Raw genomic sequence first — 17,740 nt, forward strand, 5'->3', positions numbered from 1 at the left:
TGTCTCAGGTGGAGACTAAGTCTGGAGAGGAAGATGAGGAAATCCTGTTTAAAGAGCGCACCAAGCTTTTCCGATGGGACCGGGACCTCGGTCAGTGGAAGGAGCGTGGCATCGGCGACGTCAAGATCCTCTTCCACCCAACCAAACACTTTTATCGAATCCTGATGAGAAGAGAGCAGGTGCTGAGGGTTTGTGCCAACCACACCATCTCACAGACGATGGAGCTCAAACCCATGAACACCTCAGCTAACGCGCTGGTCTGGACCGCTACCGACTACTCAGGTACACATCCTGAACAGGATTCAGGCTGATATTATTTAGTGTAAAAAAACTAAGCTCCTTTAGACTTGTGGATCATAAAAAACCCTGTGGTACTCTCTGATCTTCCTGACTGCTTACTTGTTGCTATCTCCACATTCTAGACGGTGATGGTGTCGTAGAGCAGCTGGCAGCTAAGTTCAAAACCCCAGAAATAGCCGAGTCCTTCCGTAAAACTTTCTGCGAATGTCAGAACCGGATGGGCCAAATCGGTGAGGATGCTTCGATTACCTGGCAACAGATGTCCAGAGTCCAAGAGCACTCCAGAAAGACCAATCCTCAGGTGTTCCTCAAAGTGTCTGCTGACAATGTGCCGCTGGGCACCATCACTATAGAGCTTTTCTCTCATATTGTTCCGAAGACGGCAGAAAACTTTAGGGTTCTTTGCGTCGGAGAGAAAGGCTTTGGGCTACGGGACTCCATCTTCCACAGGGTCATACCAGATTTCATGTGTCAGGTGAGGGTCTCCGTTGTGATGAGCCTCAGCTTTTAGCCTGATGAGTTTAACATTTATGGGCTTGAAACACGGGAGGCGACAAACGACCGCGATCAGCGAAATTCATCGCTGTCGCTTTTATTACCTGACACGGGAGGCAACCCGCAGCCAACGGCAAAGCCGACGACGCGTTCTGTTCCATGGTGAAATCGAATCTTCCGTTGTTTTGATTGGCTGTGTCAGGTTGGAGGGAATTAAGGTTATTTAAGCCGGTGTTCCGACTATCCGTGCCCCCTGTCGAAATGTGCTACTTTGGGGGAATGCACAGGCCAATTATTGCATCACAGGCTGTTTACAAGTCAAGACGTGTTATCTGTGGAAGTTTACGTTTAATCTCGTCACTTAGCTAGTTACTTTCAACTCGTCGAAGGTCACAGTAAGTATTTCTTTAAGTTGTTTAATTAAATTACTGCTTGCTGTAAGTTTACCTGACAGCTTGCAAATGGCTTCTAAAATATCGTTATTATACTGTAAACAAGAAATTTCTCCCATTGTTTACAGTCATTTTGAAAGAGTCCCAAATTAATATCCAAAAGTTTTATATTATACATATAATAAATTTATCATAGTTGTATAATAATCTCCAAAATTGTACATTCAAACAAATAACTATAAATATTGGGGAGAAAGCATATTTGTTCTATGTGGATTAATTTGTCTAATACAGGATTAGGTAGAGAAATAGAACAGTAAGAGCTAACGTCTTACAAATCTCCATTTTTATGAATCACTTTCTCGACATGGGTGAAAGTAGTTGGTAAATCGTCATTGTTCTGAGGATATTCAAATGTTTTTAGCAACTAAGGGGTTTAATTTTTACAAAATGACTAAACTGCTTCTTACACAATCCACCTTTTTTCATAAAATAAATTAACAGTAGCTACCGATTTTCAGCAAACCTGGACAGAATGAATCAGCTGTTGAAATGCGCGTTGGTAGGAAAATTTGACGAGGAAGCACGGATAGTCAGAACACCGGCGGTTCAGAGTTAAAAAAGCGGTAGATGTGATGTTTCACAAGGTGCTGCTAGAGTTATTTGAAATCTTACTTCTGATTTTACTACGTAAAAACCAACAGTTTCCCATGCCGCGGCCTTTTTGTGAATATCTCTGTTTTCTTTGGTAGAAATATTGTACAGTTCTGGGAAATCCGTCACAGGAAGTATCAACTTCTCCATGTTTGCTCGGAGATGTAGGGAACATCCTGTCCTCTCATTGGTCAATGAATGAAACCTCCGTTGATTGGTTGTCATCCGAGCGACAGCGATGAAAAGTTGAAATATTTTCAATGCAATGTTGCCTCCCGTGTATCGAGCCCATAACTCACTGACCGCTACCTTCCTGTTTCACTCTAGTTTCACGGGTTTGGTGAACTTACTTTTTTATTCACCATAGTATAAAGCGCTTTAGAGTCCTCTGACTCTGAAAGACGCTTTACAAGTGCAGGTCATCTATCATCACTATGTTTCCCTTTTGTGTTCCAGGGTGGTGACATCACCAAAAGCGATGGCACAGGCGGTAGGTCCATCTATGGTGGCGCATTCGAAGATGAAAACTTTGATGTAAGGCACACGGGCCCAGGCATTCTGTCCATGGCCAATCGTGGACGTGACACCAACAACTCTCAGTTCTTTATAACCTTGAAGAAAGCCGAACATCTGGACTTCAAACACGTAGCCTTTGGCTGGGTTCGGGACGGTATGGATGTGGTGCAGCAGATGGGAGAGCTGGGCACAAAGGGAGGCATTCCCTCGAAGAAACTGGTCATTACAGACTGTGGACAGTTGTAACATTTTGGTTTAAGATCAGTTAAAGCCCAACAGGTTTCTGGTAACTGTTTCCTGTATAGTGTGCATCCTTCTGCTAAAACACGTTTTCAGTGGTGTGGAACATCAAAAGTAATTTGCCTTCCTCACAAAGGAAACGTGGCAAAGGAATCAGTGGGAGGAAGCTTTCAGAGCACATGTGTACCTTTAGCTCTTCATTTGTATCTTAATCATCTGACAGTGTGTGTGTGTACATAATGTTTTTGTTCTGTTGTGGTTGCTTGTATTCGGTTTGAGTCTGCTGGTTCGCATTTATTTTTTATTAGTCTTAAATAGAAATAAAGGTAAGCTTGTGAATAAATCCACCTGATTGTTACCTATACATTCACATGAAAGTCCAGTAGAATTTCTGTTTTACGATGGTTTCATTCGAAGATAAATTGGTATTCGTACCAAATAAGGAATAAAGTTTCATTACTGGTCATGTCTAAGTGTTCCTCTGACTTATGAACTCTGAGTTGGTTTCCATATCATCAGCGATGACATGCTAAAATGATTCATGTATTCATCCTGTCATTAAATGATTTATCTACTGTAACTAAGCAACAAATGAACTTTGTGAGCCGACTGTCATGTTCAAAAGTAGAGACTGGGAAGGCCACAGTGACAGTTAATCCCAGCCTTCTCACCCGCAGAGAAAATTGTAATTAAAACGATGCCATAGTTAAACACCCTGAACCTTTAACTCCAAGGCTGTTGTTTTCTTATGAGGAGCTTTTATGTGAAACTTGTATTTTCCTCTTGCAAATGTAGTTATAGGTAGCTAGATAGATGTTCTTTATTAATCTCAGGCTGGTATCTGCACTGCAGTGAAGGGCAGCAAAAAGTTTTGTGTGATTGAGACTTGATAGTGATCACACAATTTATGGTTTATTCCTAACCTAAAGTGTGTGTGTGTGTGTGTGTGTGTGTGTGTGTGTGTGTGTGTGTGTGTGTGTGTGTGTGTGTGTGTGTGTGTGTGTGTGTGTGTGTGTGTGTGTGTGTGTGTGTGTGTGTGTGTGTGTGTGTAAAAGTAACGCTGTACATAGAATGCTGATACATTCTACTGCAGTACCACTTTTGGCCACATCTGGCGTAGTGGCAGCGCAGCTCAGTTTTGACGTCAGCAGGACGTAAATGCTGCGACTCACGGCCTGATCGTTCTTTTTCCCCTGCCGAGCTATCGGGGTGGTTGGCCTGCTCTCTGTCTGGTCACTTTAACACCGAAACAGCAAAATGATCATCTACAAGTGCCTCATCAGCGGTAAGTTTCCGTTACTAGTGTTGAATTTAATGTGTTTTTAAACAAACACGTGTGTTTGCGTTAGTGGCGCTAAGGGTAATTTGTTGATGTTTGAGGACAGAGTTAGCTAGAGTAGCAGGCTAACTCGTGTTTATCGTGGAAGTTAGCGCTAACCAAAATCTCACTGGGCTTTATGCTGAGGCTTAGCCACAGTCCGCTAATGGATTCATTTGTCGCAGCTTAACTATCGACAAGTTTCACTAAAGTGATAAAGAGATTAACTTCGGCTGGATATTTGCCACGGAGCATTAGTGTAGCAGCAAGAGTTGTGGCCTTTCAGCCGCATCGTTTAGCTGTTAGCTACTGGCTGCTTTTTCTTGGGTTTTAAAAGTACAAACAGCTCGGCCCATTTTAACGGCACAACTATTTTTCCGAGCTGCTTTATCGTTACAAAACAGCAGTCGTTTAACCACTGCGTGAAACGACTGCGCGACACACCCAGGTGCTGGTTCACGTTTGTTTTGTGTTGAGTTTTCTTTTTCTTTTCAGATGATGAGATGTTCTCAGATACCTTCAAAGTGAAAGAGTCTGCAAATGGGATTTTCTTTGAAGTTGAAGGAAAAGTGAGTTACTGTTGATACATGGAATAGTTCTGAATGTTGCAAAGTTCTCTTGGCTTTGTAACATTCACTAAACAGTTCTGACAAGTTTTGTTTACTGATTTCAATGAAAGTCATAAAAATGTGAAGTTGAAATTCAGTTTTGTTAAAGTTTATACAATTCTCATGAATGTCTGTGGCCAAAAACAGCGTGATTACTTTTCAAAACAATCGGTTTCTTTAGATAAGTGATCTTCCATTCCTTTGTGGGGCGAGTCTTGGATTTACCCGATAAACTAAGCTGTCTGCATTTGGGAGTAGGAATTTGTGACTTTTTATGATTTTTGATTTCTTTTATTTGGAAAAATACGTTTTTGATTTTATTATTTATTGAGTAGCTCTGGGATGTTTTAAAAACGAAGTTAACTTAAATAACATTTTTTACTTGTTTTTGAAATCTAATCGGTCACTCTGAGTTTAACTCATTCACTGCCATTGACAACTAAAGTCGTAAATTTAAATCCAACTGTTCAATGCCAATGATGACTTTCGTCATTTGCATTTTATTACTGTGTGGGCGTCAAAACGCACAATGAAAATTAACATTCATGGACTCCTCCATCTTGAAATATCTCAGAAAATAAGACTCAAAAGACGGTTGTTTTCTGCTCATCTCACCTCTGGCTAACTTCTAGTTCCTGAAACAGGAGCAGTCAGTGTTCCAGATGGAAAATGTTAAAGTATTGTGCCAGGTTCTTAAAATAATTGTATTTTGAGATTATTGTACGCTAATTAGTTGTATCCAAACACGTCTGGTGACCCACAGCTTCAATATCAGTAAGGACGGGTACCAAATTTGGTATTTTTTAAGGCACCGACCAAATTCCATGGTTCAGACTATAGTGTTGTGAAATGGTGCCTTGTTTCGGTATCCATCCTTCATAATAAAACAGTGATCTGCCAAGATATCCAGCAGCGCTGGCGCAAGAGCATAATGCCGTCTGTCGCTGTGGGCGAGCTGTAAACGGAACAAGCAGCATGGTAGAGGGGACACGCTTTAAATTTTGGGTCCTCTTCACTAAATGGGGTGGGTAACTGGGTGATTATGAAACCACTGACCACGTTCTAAGTGAGGCATCTTCGTCTTGATCTGCTCCAGCAGGTAAATGAACTGTTTAACACAACGTTAGCTTGATATTTTGGCTTCTGTTCAGCTAGTGGTACGTTCGCTTTCTCCTCGGAAATTGGAAATTCAGTCCAACGGAAAGCAAACCCGCTCTAAACATAACGTTAGCTTGATATTTTAGCTTCTGTTAGCATTGCTATCAGCTAGTGATGCATTCACTTTCACCTGGGAAACCCTCCTGTCCAGACGGGAAAGAAGAGGAGTAGAAGAACGTGGAGCTGAGTATAGTTTGTGAAGCAACACAATAATAAAATACAAACAGTTGTATGGTATCCAAGTTTGTTTTAGTTTCATTTGTAGTTTATGTTTGGTCTCCACATCAGTTATTCCAGAGGGATTAGAAGAGGAATACGAGTCCAGATTTTTGTATCATTTAGAAACTGATGTGGTTAAAGGTTTTTCATATTAAATGATTTGTACAACACTACGATGATAAAATACAAACAGCTGTTTGTTGTTGTGATATTTATCAAATATGATTGTATAGTGAGGAAAATTTTCAATCAAAAAGATTTAAATAATAAGCAAAAGTATCAAAATGTTAAAGTACCTGTATTGAGTCGTAGGTACTGGTGAATTGATACCGTATTGATTTCAAGTGTCAAAAGGCAGTAACGGTTCTAACTTTCTGCATCTGTCATTTTTCTCCTGTAAGATTGGAATTGGCACACTGGCTATTTGAAGCTTTAGTGGGAACGCCAGTCAGTTAATGCAGTGCATCTTTCCCACTCCTGTCGGGATGCCTGCTGGCGATGCTGCTTCCTAAAATTGTTACTCGCCATAAGAACAGTTTCTTCCTCTCTGTTGTCAGACTCACCTGACACTGTTGTTTGTACCTGAACTGATCCACTCTGATTAGTACCTACACTGACTTGTGTATATAGCAGCTGTTTCTCTAAGTATTGCCACTTTATATTTATCATGATTATATTCTTACTAGGGCTGGGACTTGATTAAAATTTTTAATCTAATTAATTACAGGCTTTGTAATTAATTTATCTAAATCGCATTTTAATCGTTCAGGAAAGTGTGCTCTCAAAGTAAAACTTAATTAAAATTATGAGACAGAGAATCAAACATTAGACATGGTTATTACTGTAAACTAACGCTTTTAATAAAAAAATGCATTTTAATTATTCAAATGTCACTGTGTGATATGAAACAAGACCCAAATCAACTAAAATTTATAATTACAAATTGAAAACGCCTGCAAAGGGTTCCTGAGCCTTTAAATAGTCTCTCTGTCTAGTTGAATGACTGAAATAAATTAGACTTTGCACCAGATTCTAATTTTTCCAGTTTCATTTGTTTGTATAATTGGGAGTTTTTATTAGCATTTCTACTCATAATGTAGTAAAAACACATAAATAACAATCCTTCAAAATGACAGTAGAACAGGCACAAATATGATCTAGGACTTAAATGTACTAACTTTTAACACCAGAGCAGGCATGGCATATTCTGAGAATGATCAGGAACACTAACTGGTTCCAGTTGGATGACTGGAGGTTGATGGGATGATAAAAGATCATGGCGAGGAAATAATGATCTGACGAACAGGTGAGCGGACCTTCCTTACATGGGAAGTCCTGATGTCACGTTAAGAAGGGGATGCTGCAGACCCGCAGATTCACGCCTGCAGTAGCGAATCTGGTGTGATCTCCAGCCTGATCACAACTTCCTCGTTCCTCGCTGCCCCTGATGCACTTAAGCATCCGCCCCTTAGCTGATGACAGCTTCAACATACCTCGCTGCTTAATGATAGTAATGCATGTGATGTTTAGACAGAGACTCGTCTCAGAAACGTATAACCCCTCGACAGAATTGTTTAGAAAATCATCAGAAAAGTTTCAGAGTGTTTCTGTTTTAACTTAAACTTCTGTTTTCAACTGTAAGACGCGTTGTTTGTGATTGTTTACAGAGTAGTGAGAACACGGAGCGTTCTCCCAGCGGCAGCCAGGTGCCTCTCGTTTATCTGACTACTTTCATAAACTACTGTTAGGGCACAGAATTATTCTGTCTGGTGCTTTCAGCGCTGCACAGATGTTACGTGAATGTTAAAAATATAGCTTAACGCAACTTTTGTAAAGTTCCCGTTGCCACCGGGCAGCCGCAGCAGTATCGATCTCTGAAAAATGTCCGACACGGACTCCGTTGTTGTCTGGAAGTTATTTTTTCCAAGTTAAGAAAAGAGACGGACGTGTTTCCTAAATCCTGCATCAGTCCAAGCAAGGCAACTTCTTTCTGTTTTTATTCCGTTTTAGTAGCCATTAGGACTGTGCATTGTTGTGTGCATCAGTGATATTCAGTCTACGAGGAAGTCGTGCAATGACAAAGGTTCCGCCGTGTTTGAAATGCAAGCTGCGATTAAATGCGTTAATTTTTTAACGCGTTAATGTCCCGGCCCTAATTCTTATTAATTTCTTATGTTATGGTTCTCGCACATGTGGCAGTAAAATCTTCTGATTGTGATACTCATTCTGCTGAACTGCAGGGCTCTATGCTCTGCCTGTATTTCACCTGTGGTATTTAGCTGGAGCTACTGATTTTACAACTTCCTCCTTCATTGTGGACAGCATCATTTGCCACTGCATGCAACATAAGCATTGAATAGTTGTAAGGGAATATCTCTACAGGCAATCTGCAGGTGCAGATTCCACAGAATGAATGGCTCAAATGGCATACGTTTTGGGATTTACATTGTGCAGAAGGATAAATTATCCTACAAATACGATCATTTTTGTTCGGAAACACTGGGAGAACCACATCTTTTGTCTATTGAGATTGACTCACAGGGCATTAGTTTCTATTAGAGAACACTGCAGATATATTGGAAAAAATGAGTGAAATTGGTCTTTAGCTCATACAATGTGAAATAACAAATGTGCAACCATCAATCTGTCCTTGTCATCTCTTACCTTGTGTGTGTGTGGTTCTGCTCATCACTTGTAGACGGTCACCAGGACAGAGGGGTTTGATGATGCTTTAATTTCTGCCAACGCCTCTGCTGAAGAGGCATCTGAATCAAATGAGTCAGCCACTGTCTCAGGAGTCGACATCGTCCTCAACCACAAGCTGCAAGAGACTGGCTTTGATAAGAAGCAGTACATGGCTTACATCAAAGACTACGTCAAAGCGTGAGTATCTTGTGAGTCAGCAGATGCCGACTGTTTGATCGGTTCAAGGCAACACATTGAGTTTTGCTGTCACTTTATTTGTTTATAGCTATAATTTAGGTTGATGACATTTTCTAACTGATATCCTTCTGCCTATATGTTCAGTATCAAGGCCAAGCTGCAGGAGACCAATCCCGATAGAGTGGAGAGCTTCATGGCTGACGTCCAGCCAGAAGTTAAGAAAATCATTTCCAACATAAAGAACTACCAGGTTGTTAACCTTGTAAAGTGGGGCTCGTTATGCAAAAATTGTTGTCGTGCAATCCTGCATTTAGCTGATGATTATGTTCAATTCAAGTTTATTTATATAGCGCCAAATCACGACAAGAGTCGTCTCAAGGCACTTCACATAATAAACATTCCAATCCAGGTCAGTTCATTAAGCCAATCAGAAATGATGTTTCCTATATAAGGAACCCAGCAAATTGCATCAAGTCAGCAATCCTCATACTAAGCAAGCATGTAGCGACAGTGGAGAGGAAAACTCCCTTTTAACAGGAAGAAACCTCCAGAGAATCCTGGCTCAGTATAAGCAGCCATCCTCCACGACTCACTGGGGATCGAGAAGACAGCACACACTCACGCAAAGACAAAGTAATGTGTCTATAGTTATATTGTGATTTCTTAGTAAATATTCTATTTGGTGAGAGATAAACTTTATTGTATTTATCCTAGTGGATCTATAATTTAACGGATAAACTAGTAGTAGCACATCCAACGTCAAGGAAACAAAAAGTTATTATCAGGAGAGGGAGAATGTTTTAGTGGTTAGCAGCAGTGTGCTAGTCGATGGCCCCCTCCATGAGGCCACCACAGCTCAGCAAAACATCATTGTAGCTTCTTCTGGGGAGAAAAACACAGAGAGACAATAAAGTTAACAGCTGAAATTGCAGAAAATAATACAGTTAAAGAGCAGATTGTAGAAGAAAGTAGTAGAGTGTGAAAAGTGGTCAGTGTATCCTCCAGCAGTCTAACCCCCAAATTCCAATACCTCCGGTCCGCATCCGCTCGCTTCCGAACTCAATTTTTACTGGTACCCGCTCTACAACGGCTCCGCTCCGGAGACCTGAGGTGGGCAAACAAGCATGCGCAGGATTTTCGAGATCTTGCGATACAGTCCGAGCAATAAACGCGGAAGTTAGATCCAAACACCCGTTGTGTGGGAGAAGCATCGAAATGAACTGTTTAATCTGCCCATCATTTGTGTTGAGAGATCAGCAGTGTTTGGATCAACAAAGTGTGACCACTTTGATAGTAGAATCTGTATTTATGGCTTACCTTTGTGCATTTAAACTTCAGCTGCCATTGATAGTTGTTAAACCTGTGCATATGAAACAAAAAACGCCTTTTGTTTATCGATTTATTGTGAAAAACGGAAGCTGTGCTTGCTCCTTTTCCTGTTTGGTGGTTGTGATTTCTGTCCATTTACTGCGGAGGTGCTCCGGCATCCGGCAAAAATAGGATCGATACTATTTTTGCCGGAACAGAGGACGGCGCGCACTGCTGGAGCACAACCGCAGTAGTGGAATTGCTCTGATTGACTACAACGGGACCGATTTTGCTCCGGCGTTCGTGGCGGAGCGGAGGTAGTGGAATTTGGGGGTAAGGCCCTGTCCACACGTAGCCGGGGATCTGCCAAAACGTAGATATTTTTCTACGTTTTGTCCTGTCATCCACACGAAAACAGATCTTTTTAAAAACTCCGGCCAAAGTGAAGATCTGCGTTTTCTCAGTTTTGGGTGTCTGCGTGTGGACAGACAAAACCGGAGTTTTAAGGTTCGCAACGTCACATTCCGTGACAAAAAAAATGCTGACATCACGTGTGTGACCTGTGTTTACACTAGCCGACAGCATGGATGCCCTCAGAGCTGCACTCGCTTTATCAATAGTCCAAGCGCGTTTTGCTCCTTTGTTTTTGCAAGCGGAATTACTGCTCCTTGCCGAAGACCACAGACGAATGACGAGGTTAAGAATGGGGGAAGTACTGCCGCCTACAGGTCTGTCATGTCCTTAACAACGTATTTATCCGGGTACGTGTGGACTGTTTTTTTAAACGACGTGTGGATGCAAGTTTTTGGAGGGGCGGATATTCGTTTAAAAAAAACGGCTACGTATGGACTAGGCCTAAGCCTGAAGCAGCATAACTACAGAGATAACTCTGGATAACCTAGCCTTTTTAGATGGAGGCATGTTGGAGGCAGGGTAAGGGAGAGCCATCTTTACTGACTGTACACTCCACCTCCCTCTACTCCCCCACTTGTCCAGATTTAGGCTAACATCAGATTTTAACCATAAGCCCTGTCAAATAAAAATGTTTTAAGCCTATTCTTAAAAGTAGACAAGGTGTCTGCCTCACGGACTAAGACTTGGAGTTGGTTTCACAGGAGAGGAGCCTGATAACTAAAAGATCTGCTTACCATCCTAATTTTAGATATTCTGGGAACCACCAGTAAACCTGCAGTCTGAGAGCGAAGCGCTCGGTTAGGAACGTATGGAACAATCAGATCACTGATGTATGATGGAGCTTGATTATTAAGAGCTTTATATGTGAGAAGAAGGATCTTAAAATCTATTCTGAATTTAACAGGTAGCCAATGTAGGGAAGCTAGGACAGGAGAGATATGATCTCTCTTTTTAATTCTCATCAGAACTCTAGCTTTAGTATTTTGGACAAGCTGAAGACTTTTAACTACATTCTGTGGACTTCCTGAGAGTAATGAATTACAGTAATCCAGTCTTGATGTAATAAATGCATGAACTAGTTTTTCAGCATCACTCCTGGAAAGTATGCTTCTAATCTTAGCAATATTCCAAAGGTGGAAAAAGGAAATCCTACAAACCTGATTAACCTGGGATTTGAATGCCATGTCCTGGTCAAAGATAACACCAAGGTTCCTTACTTTGTTCTCGGAGATTAATGTAATTCCATTCAGGTCAGGTGACTGACTAAGCAATTTCCTTTTCTGGATTTCTGGTCCAAAGATGAGAACTTCCGTCTTGTCTTGATTTAAAAGCAAAAAGTTTAGAGTCATCCAATTTTTGATGTCCTCAAGACAAGCCTGTAATCTACCCAACCTATTAGGTTCATCAGGGTTAATGGATAAATATAGCTGAGTATCGTCAGCATAACAGTGGAAGTTGATCCCATGCTGTCTAATGATTTTACCAATTGGGAGCAAATGCATAGTAAAAAGAATTAGTCCAAGCACTGAACCCTGTGGTACTCCACAAGTAACCTTGGAGTATGAAGATTTGTCATGTACATTTACAAAATGAAATCTGTCAGACAGGTAGGATTTAAACCAGCCTAGCGCTGTTCCTTAGACCCCTACAACATGTTCACGTCTTTCTAAAAGAACATTGTGATCAACTGTGTCAAAGGCAGCACTGATCTAACAAGACTAGAACAGACACAAGATTCTTATCCGAGGCTATGAGAATATCATTTGTAACTCTCACTAATGCAGTTTCAGTGCTGTGATACTCTCTAAAACCAGACTGAAATTCCTCAAACAGAGCATTAGTGTTTAAATGCTGACATACTTGGATGGCCACTATTTTCTCCAGGACTTTGGATAAAAATGGAAGGTTAGATATTGGTCTAAAATTCATTGGGTCATCTGGATCCAGAGAAAGCTTCTTAAGTGAAGGTTTGATTACAGCAACCTTAAAATCTTGTGGTACATATCCATTTACTAAGGATAGATTGATTATATTTAGAATGGGGGCAGTAACCAAAGGAAATGCTTCTTTAAATTTGGTTGGGATTGGATCCAAAATGCAAGTTGAAGGTTTAGATGGAGCTAATATTTTTGATAAATCTGAAAGCTCAACTGGATCAAAACGGTTCAAGCACAGATGAGGTTCTACAGTTACCTCTGATGCTGCCTCACTTACTGAGGAAGAAGAAATCGCATTAGGGAGGATGCTAATGATTTTGTTTCTAATGGAATTAATTTTACTTGTAAAAAAAATCCCATGAAAGTCATTGCTGCTGAGGGCTAAGGCAATAGATGGCTCAGAACTATGATTCTGTGTAAGTTTAGCAACTGTACTGAAAATAAATTTAGGATTATGCTCATTCTCCTCAACTAATGCTGAAAAATAAGCAGTTCTAGTTTGTCAAAGCTTATTTTTTATAAAGCACAAGACAATTTTTCCAGAATAGGTAGGCCTCCTCATGGTGTGTAGAGCGCCATGTTATCTCCAACTTCCTAGAGTTTTGTTTTAAGGCTCGTAAATGAGAATTAAACCAGGGAGCCAACTTCCTGTCCCTAATTACCTTCTTTTTTAAAGGGGCAACATCATCTAATGCCACACGTAAAGAGGAATTATCATGAGGAACTAAGGCATCAATTTGTGAGGGGCTAGAACTGAAAATATTGCCCTCTGCTACGTTCCTCTTAGATGCTGAGGACAGTAAAGATGGAACAGTTGGTTTAAAAGACGCAACTGAGTTGTCAGATAGAGACCAACTATAGTGAAATTTACTTTCATGTCTCGAGAACTCAGTTATAAAAAACTCGAAGGTTATCAGAAAGTGGTCCGAGAGGACTGGATTATGTGGAAAGATCGTTATTTCCTCACACTCTATGCCATAAGTAAGCACAAGGTCCAATGTATGATGGCAGGAGTGGGTGGAGCTATGTATTCTTTGAGTAAAACCAATTGAGTCTAAGATATTACTAAAGGCTACATTGAGGCAATCATTTTCAATGTCCACATGAATATTAAAATCCCCCACTACAATGACCTTATCAGTATTTAGCACCAAATCAGATAAAAAATCAGAGATCTGATCCAAAAACTCAGAGTAAGGGCCTGGTGGAGGATATAAAACTACAAACAAGAGTGGTTTTACAGTTTTGCAATCTGGATTAGGAAAACTAAGAATAAGATGTTCAAACGAACTGTAGCTATTAATCTGTAAGGGACTGATTAATAAGTCCGAATGAACAATGGTTGCCACTCCTCCTCCTCGCCCTGTACTTCAAGCAATATGATGATTTAAATAATTTGAAGGAGTCAACTCGTTTATGCTAACATAGTCCTCTTGCTGCAGCCAGGATTCTGTGAGAGAGAGCAAAGAGATCTGATTATCACAAATCAAGTCATTAACTAACAAAGTCTTAGAAAAAATGGATCTAATGTTCAACAACCCACATTTAATTATTCTAGTTTTCTGCTCAGTTGAATTTGTTCTAATATTTATGAGATTTCCATGATTTGCTTTATTAAGCCTGATATTTAATCTGTGTGATTTTGGCCGTGGGCAGGACACTGTCTCTATGGGGTAGTGGGTGGGTAACAGTACAGAAGCTGCAGAGGGGTGGGTTAAACTACGACTCTGCTTCCTGGTCTGGACCCTGGGTAGTCATGGAGGACTAATAAAACTGGCCATGTTCCTAGAAAGAAGAGCTGCTCCATCCAAAGAGGGATGGATGCCGTCTCTTCTCATCAGACCAGGTTTTCCCCCAAAAGTTTTCCAATTATCAATGTAGCCCACGTTGTTTTAAGGACACCACCTAGACAGCCAGCGGTTGAAGGACAGCATGCGGCTAAACATGTCGTCACTGGTCCGATCGGGCAGGGGGCCAGAGAAAATTACGGAGTCCGACATTGTTTTGGCAAACTTACACACCGAAGCAACATTAATTTTAGTGACCTCCAATTGGCGTAACCGGGTGTCGTTACCGCCAGCGTGAATAACAATCTTACTGTATTTACGCTTATCCTTAGCCAGCAGTTTCAGATAAGATTTAATGTCGCCCGCTCTGGCCCCAGGTAAACATTTAACTATGGTTGCTGGAGCCTCTAATGCCACGTTTCTGACTATGGAGCTGCCAATGATCAGAGTCGGCTTGTCAGTGGGTGCGTCACTGAGTGGGGAAAATCTATTAGAAACGTGGACGGGTTGGTGGTGGCCCACAGGCTGGGTTCTATGCTTCCTGCGTACCGTCACCCAGCCGGCCTGAGGTCCCGGCTGCTCGGGTTCTGCTGGAGGACCGCTACAGGGTGTTTCTAAGCTAGTTAGCCCCGCGCTAGCTAAGTAGCTACAGCTGTTTACGGGTTTTTCAACAGCGCTGAGCCGGGCCTCCCAATTCTGACACCCTCGCCTCCAAAGCTACAAAAGTGCTACATTTATTACACGTACCATTATCGCTAAAGGAGGCAGAGGAGTAACTAAACATCTCACACAGAGAGCAAGAGATAGGAGACGGAGAAGCAGAGACAGAAGTAGCCATAGCCGTGCTGAGGCTAAGCTAACTGGAGGAGCAAACTGTTCAACACCAAATAAACTACGTGCAAACTCAAATGGTTCCCTAAAAGCTAGGTGGAACAACAGAAAATGTGTGTTTCAGTGTGCTTATGTGCTACAATAACTCAGAGATATCCTAGTGCAGAGAAATTAAATCAGTTTTAGCGAGCCCCAAACACCAAACAGCTACACATAGAGCAACACTGAAAACGGGAAACGCCTTACCGCCAGGGATGTGGTCACTGATACTCGGCAGCAGCAGAAAACATTTCTTCAAGATGGAATAAAGCTTTTAAGTGTGAAACTAATCTGATGTGCTTTTTCTCCCCAGTTTTTCACAGGGGAGTCTATGAACCCCGAGGGCATGGTGGGCCTGCTGGACTACCGTGAGGATGGCATCACACCATTCATGCTTTTCTTCAAAGATGGGCTGTTGGTTGAGAAATGCGTAAGTATCCAGTAGATTTAAATGTATTTGATTTCATTGAATATGCGTTTAAAATTTTGCTGTTTTTTTTTTTTTTTTTTTTTTTTTCTCTTGTTTGCAGTAACAACTGCTGTTGAACTGCTGCTTCCCCAAATGCATCCAAAAGCAGACAAAGGGAATGGCTGCTTTCCCTGTCCACAGCCCAAAGTCCCACCAAACGAAGAAAAATGAAGTGTTTTGATCACTGATGCAGATTTTAACTACTTTGCCTTTTGCAGTGTTTTGGTTTTGGACCAGTGTTCATGATGAAAACTAAAAGGCAGGACAGAAAGCAAACCTGTGACTCTGGCTGCAAACTTTAGTCTGTTTTTCTGTCTGCAAACCATTTTAGCAACAATCCAAATAGTTTGATGCCCCCCGCCTTCTTCATGCTTGGGTTTTTGGTTGCATTACATGAATCCATCTATAATGCAAACACGGTTCAATTTGAAAATAAAATAAAGTACCTCAACTTTGAGTTTCTTTTTTATGTGACAGAATTTTCCATTCAGTATGAGCAACAGAAGAAAACCTTGTCGGGTGATTTTATGAGTGGTTACCTACAAGTCCTAAGACTGACTATAAATGGATTTAACACTAATCTGCAACGATTTGTGACAACTTCCTCAAAGCAAAATTCTGAGTGGTAATTAATGGGCGAAGAAAATTGCATTGCTGTAATCTGTAACTTGTAAGTAACTGATGTAGGGCTCTTAGTACAAAATATTGTCTGTTTTGCATAAATTGCAGCACTGTGCTTAGAGACTGACATTGATAATTCTAAAGTCTGCAGTGCAATTACTAAAGTAAATATTTTCGAATGGAAGTTATATGGGGTAGCATGTGTCATTAAGTGGTAAAAATATACTATAGTGTATTTTTATATATTGGGAAGCTAGTATTAGTTTTGTACTATGTTTCTATACATTTTCTTTTACCATACATTTTCATGAAATCTGCTATAGGTGTGACTACTTTAGAACCTTGCTACCCACATCCACCAATAATCACTTTGACAACTATTAGATTATCAATAGTTACTGCTTGAAATAAGTTGTTTAATTTCCCTAAGTATTTTTGAATTTGGACCTTTTAATGGCACGTGCTATAGTGTGACTAATAAAATCATGCTATAATGTTTGTCTATGACGTATTCAAGAATTATGTTAAAACATTTAAATTTATTAAGTCATACTATTACATTCAGTGGGGCAAAAAAGTATTTAGTCAACCTCCAATTGTGCAAGTTCTCCAAAGTAAAATCATGAGAGGACTGTAATTTGCATCATAGATATACTTCAACTATTAGAGACAAAATTAGAAAAAGAAAATGTCATTAACTGATTTTTAAATTATTTATTTGCAAATTATGGTGGAAAATAAATGTTTGATCAATAACAAAAGTTTATCATCCTAAGTTTGTCATACTGTAGCATCTATTTTCAGCCGCTTATCCTGCGTCGGGTCGCGGGGTCAGCAGCCTAAGCCAAGACGCCCATACTTCCCTCTCCCCAGCTACTTGGGCCAGCTCCTCCAGGGGGATCCCAAGGTGTTAACCTGGCCAGCCGAGAGGCATAGTCCTTGCAGAGACAACTCATTTTGGCCTCTTGTATCCACAATCTCGTTTCGGTCACTACCCAAAGCTCGGGACCATAGGTAAGGGTAGGAAGTAGATCAACCAGTAAATCGAGAGCTTTGTCTTCTGGCTCAGCTCTCTTGTCACAACAACAGACTGGTACAATGCCCGCGTCACCGGAGACGCAGCACCAGTCTGTATCGATCTCATGCTCCATTTTTTTTTTCCTCGTGAACAAGACCCTGAGATACATGAACTCCTCCACTTGAGGCAGGACCTCGTCACTGACCTGGAGAAGGCATTCTACCCTTTTCCGATTCTAGACCATGGTCTAGTAACAGAATCTGTGACAAAGGGCAGCCTTGGCAAAGTCCATCTCTCACTGGAAACAAGCTCAATTTACTGCTGGTAATGCGGACCTAATGACACCAGTCATACAGGGACCTAACGGCCCGTATCAAAGGGCCCGATACCCCGGAGTACCCACAACAGTGGGGGACGTGGTCGAACGCTTTCTCTAAATCCACAAAACACATGTAATTTGGTTGGGCAAACTCCCACTCACCCTCCAGAATCCTCCTAAGGGAATAGAGCTGATCCAGTTTTCCACGTCCAGT

General features: G+C 41.1%; 2 protein-coding genes across 6 annotated transcripts in view; both read left to right on the forward strand.

The window, feature by feature from the left end:
* ranbp2 (RAN binding protein 2) overlaps positions 1–3,181 on the forward strand; it is a 32,126-nt gene extending 28,945 nt beyond the window's left edge. For all 5 annotated transcript variants that reach the window (XM_070552887.1, XM_070552888.1, XM_070552889.1 and 2 more), the window contains 3 exons: positions 9–282; positions 423–775; positions 2,298–3,181. In XM_070552887.1, coding sequence (XP_070408988.1) covers positions 9–282; positions 423–775; positions 2,298–2,603 — 933 coding nt within the window. In that variant the 3' untranslated portion in view covers positions 2,604–3,181. The remainder of the gene's footprint in view (positions 1–8; positions 283–422; positions 776–2,297) is intronic.
* A 546-nt stretch (positions 3,182–3,727) lies between these two features.
* On the forward strand, positions 3,728–16,019 carry tpt1 (tumor protein, translationally-controlled 1). Its single transcript, XM_015975001.3, has 6 exons — positions 3,728–3,882; positions 4,411–4,484; positions 8,599–8,783; positions 8,928–9,033; positions 15,413–15,529; positions 15,630–16,019. The coding sequence occupies exons 1-6, from the start codon at positions 3,855–3,857 to the stop codon at positions 15,630–15,632; spliced, it is 513 nt and encodes a 170-aa protein (XP_015830487.1). The 5' UTR covers positions 3,728–3,854; the 3' UTR covers positions 15,633–16,019.
* The last annotated feature ends 1,721 nt before the right edge of the window (positions 16,020–17,740 follow it).

This window comes from Nothobranchius furzeri, chromosome 7, assembly GCF_043380555.1.
Source record: "Nothobranchius furzeri strain GRZ-AD chromosome 7, NfurGRZ-RIMD1, whole genome shotgun sequence".
In the NCBI taxonomy this organism is placed as follows: Eukaryota; Metazoa; Chordata; class Actinopteri; order Cyprinodontiformes; family Nothobranchiidae; genus Nothobranchius; species Nothobranchius furzeri.

Bases quoted from the DNA above. Each gene is read 5' to 3' on its own strand.
- tpt1 (XM_015975001.3), top strand. From the start codon at position 3,855: ATGATCATCTACAAGTGCCTCATCAGCG. The intron at 3,883-4,410 runs GTAAGTTTCCGT...TTTTCTTTTCAG, and splicing joins CTACAAGTGCCTCATCAGCG to ATGATGAGATGTTCTCAGAT. The intron at 9,034-15,412 runs GTTGTTAACCTT...TTTTCTCCCCAG, and splicing joins CCAACATAAAGAACTACCAG to TTTTTCACAGGGGAGTCTAT.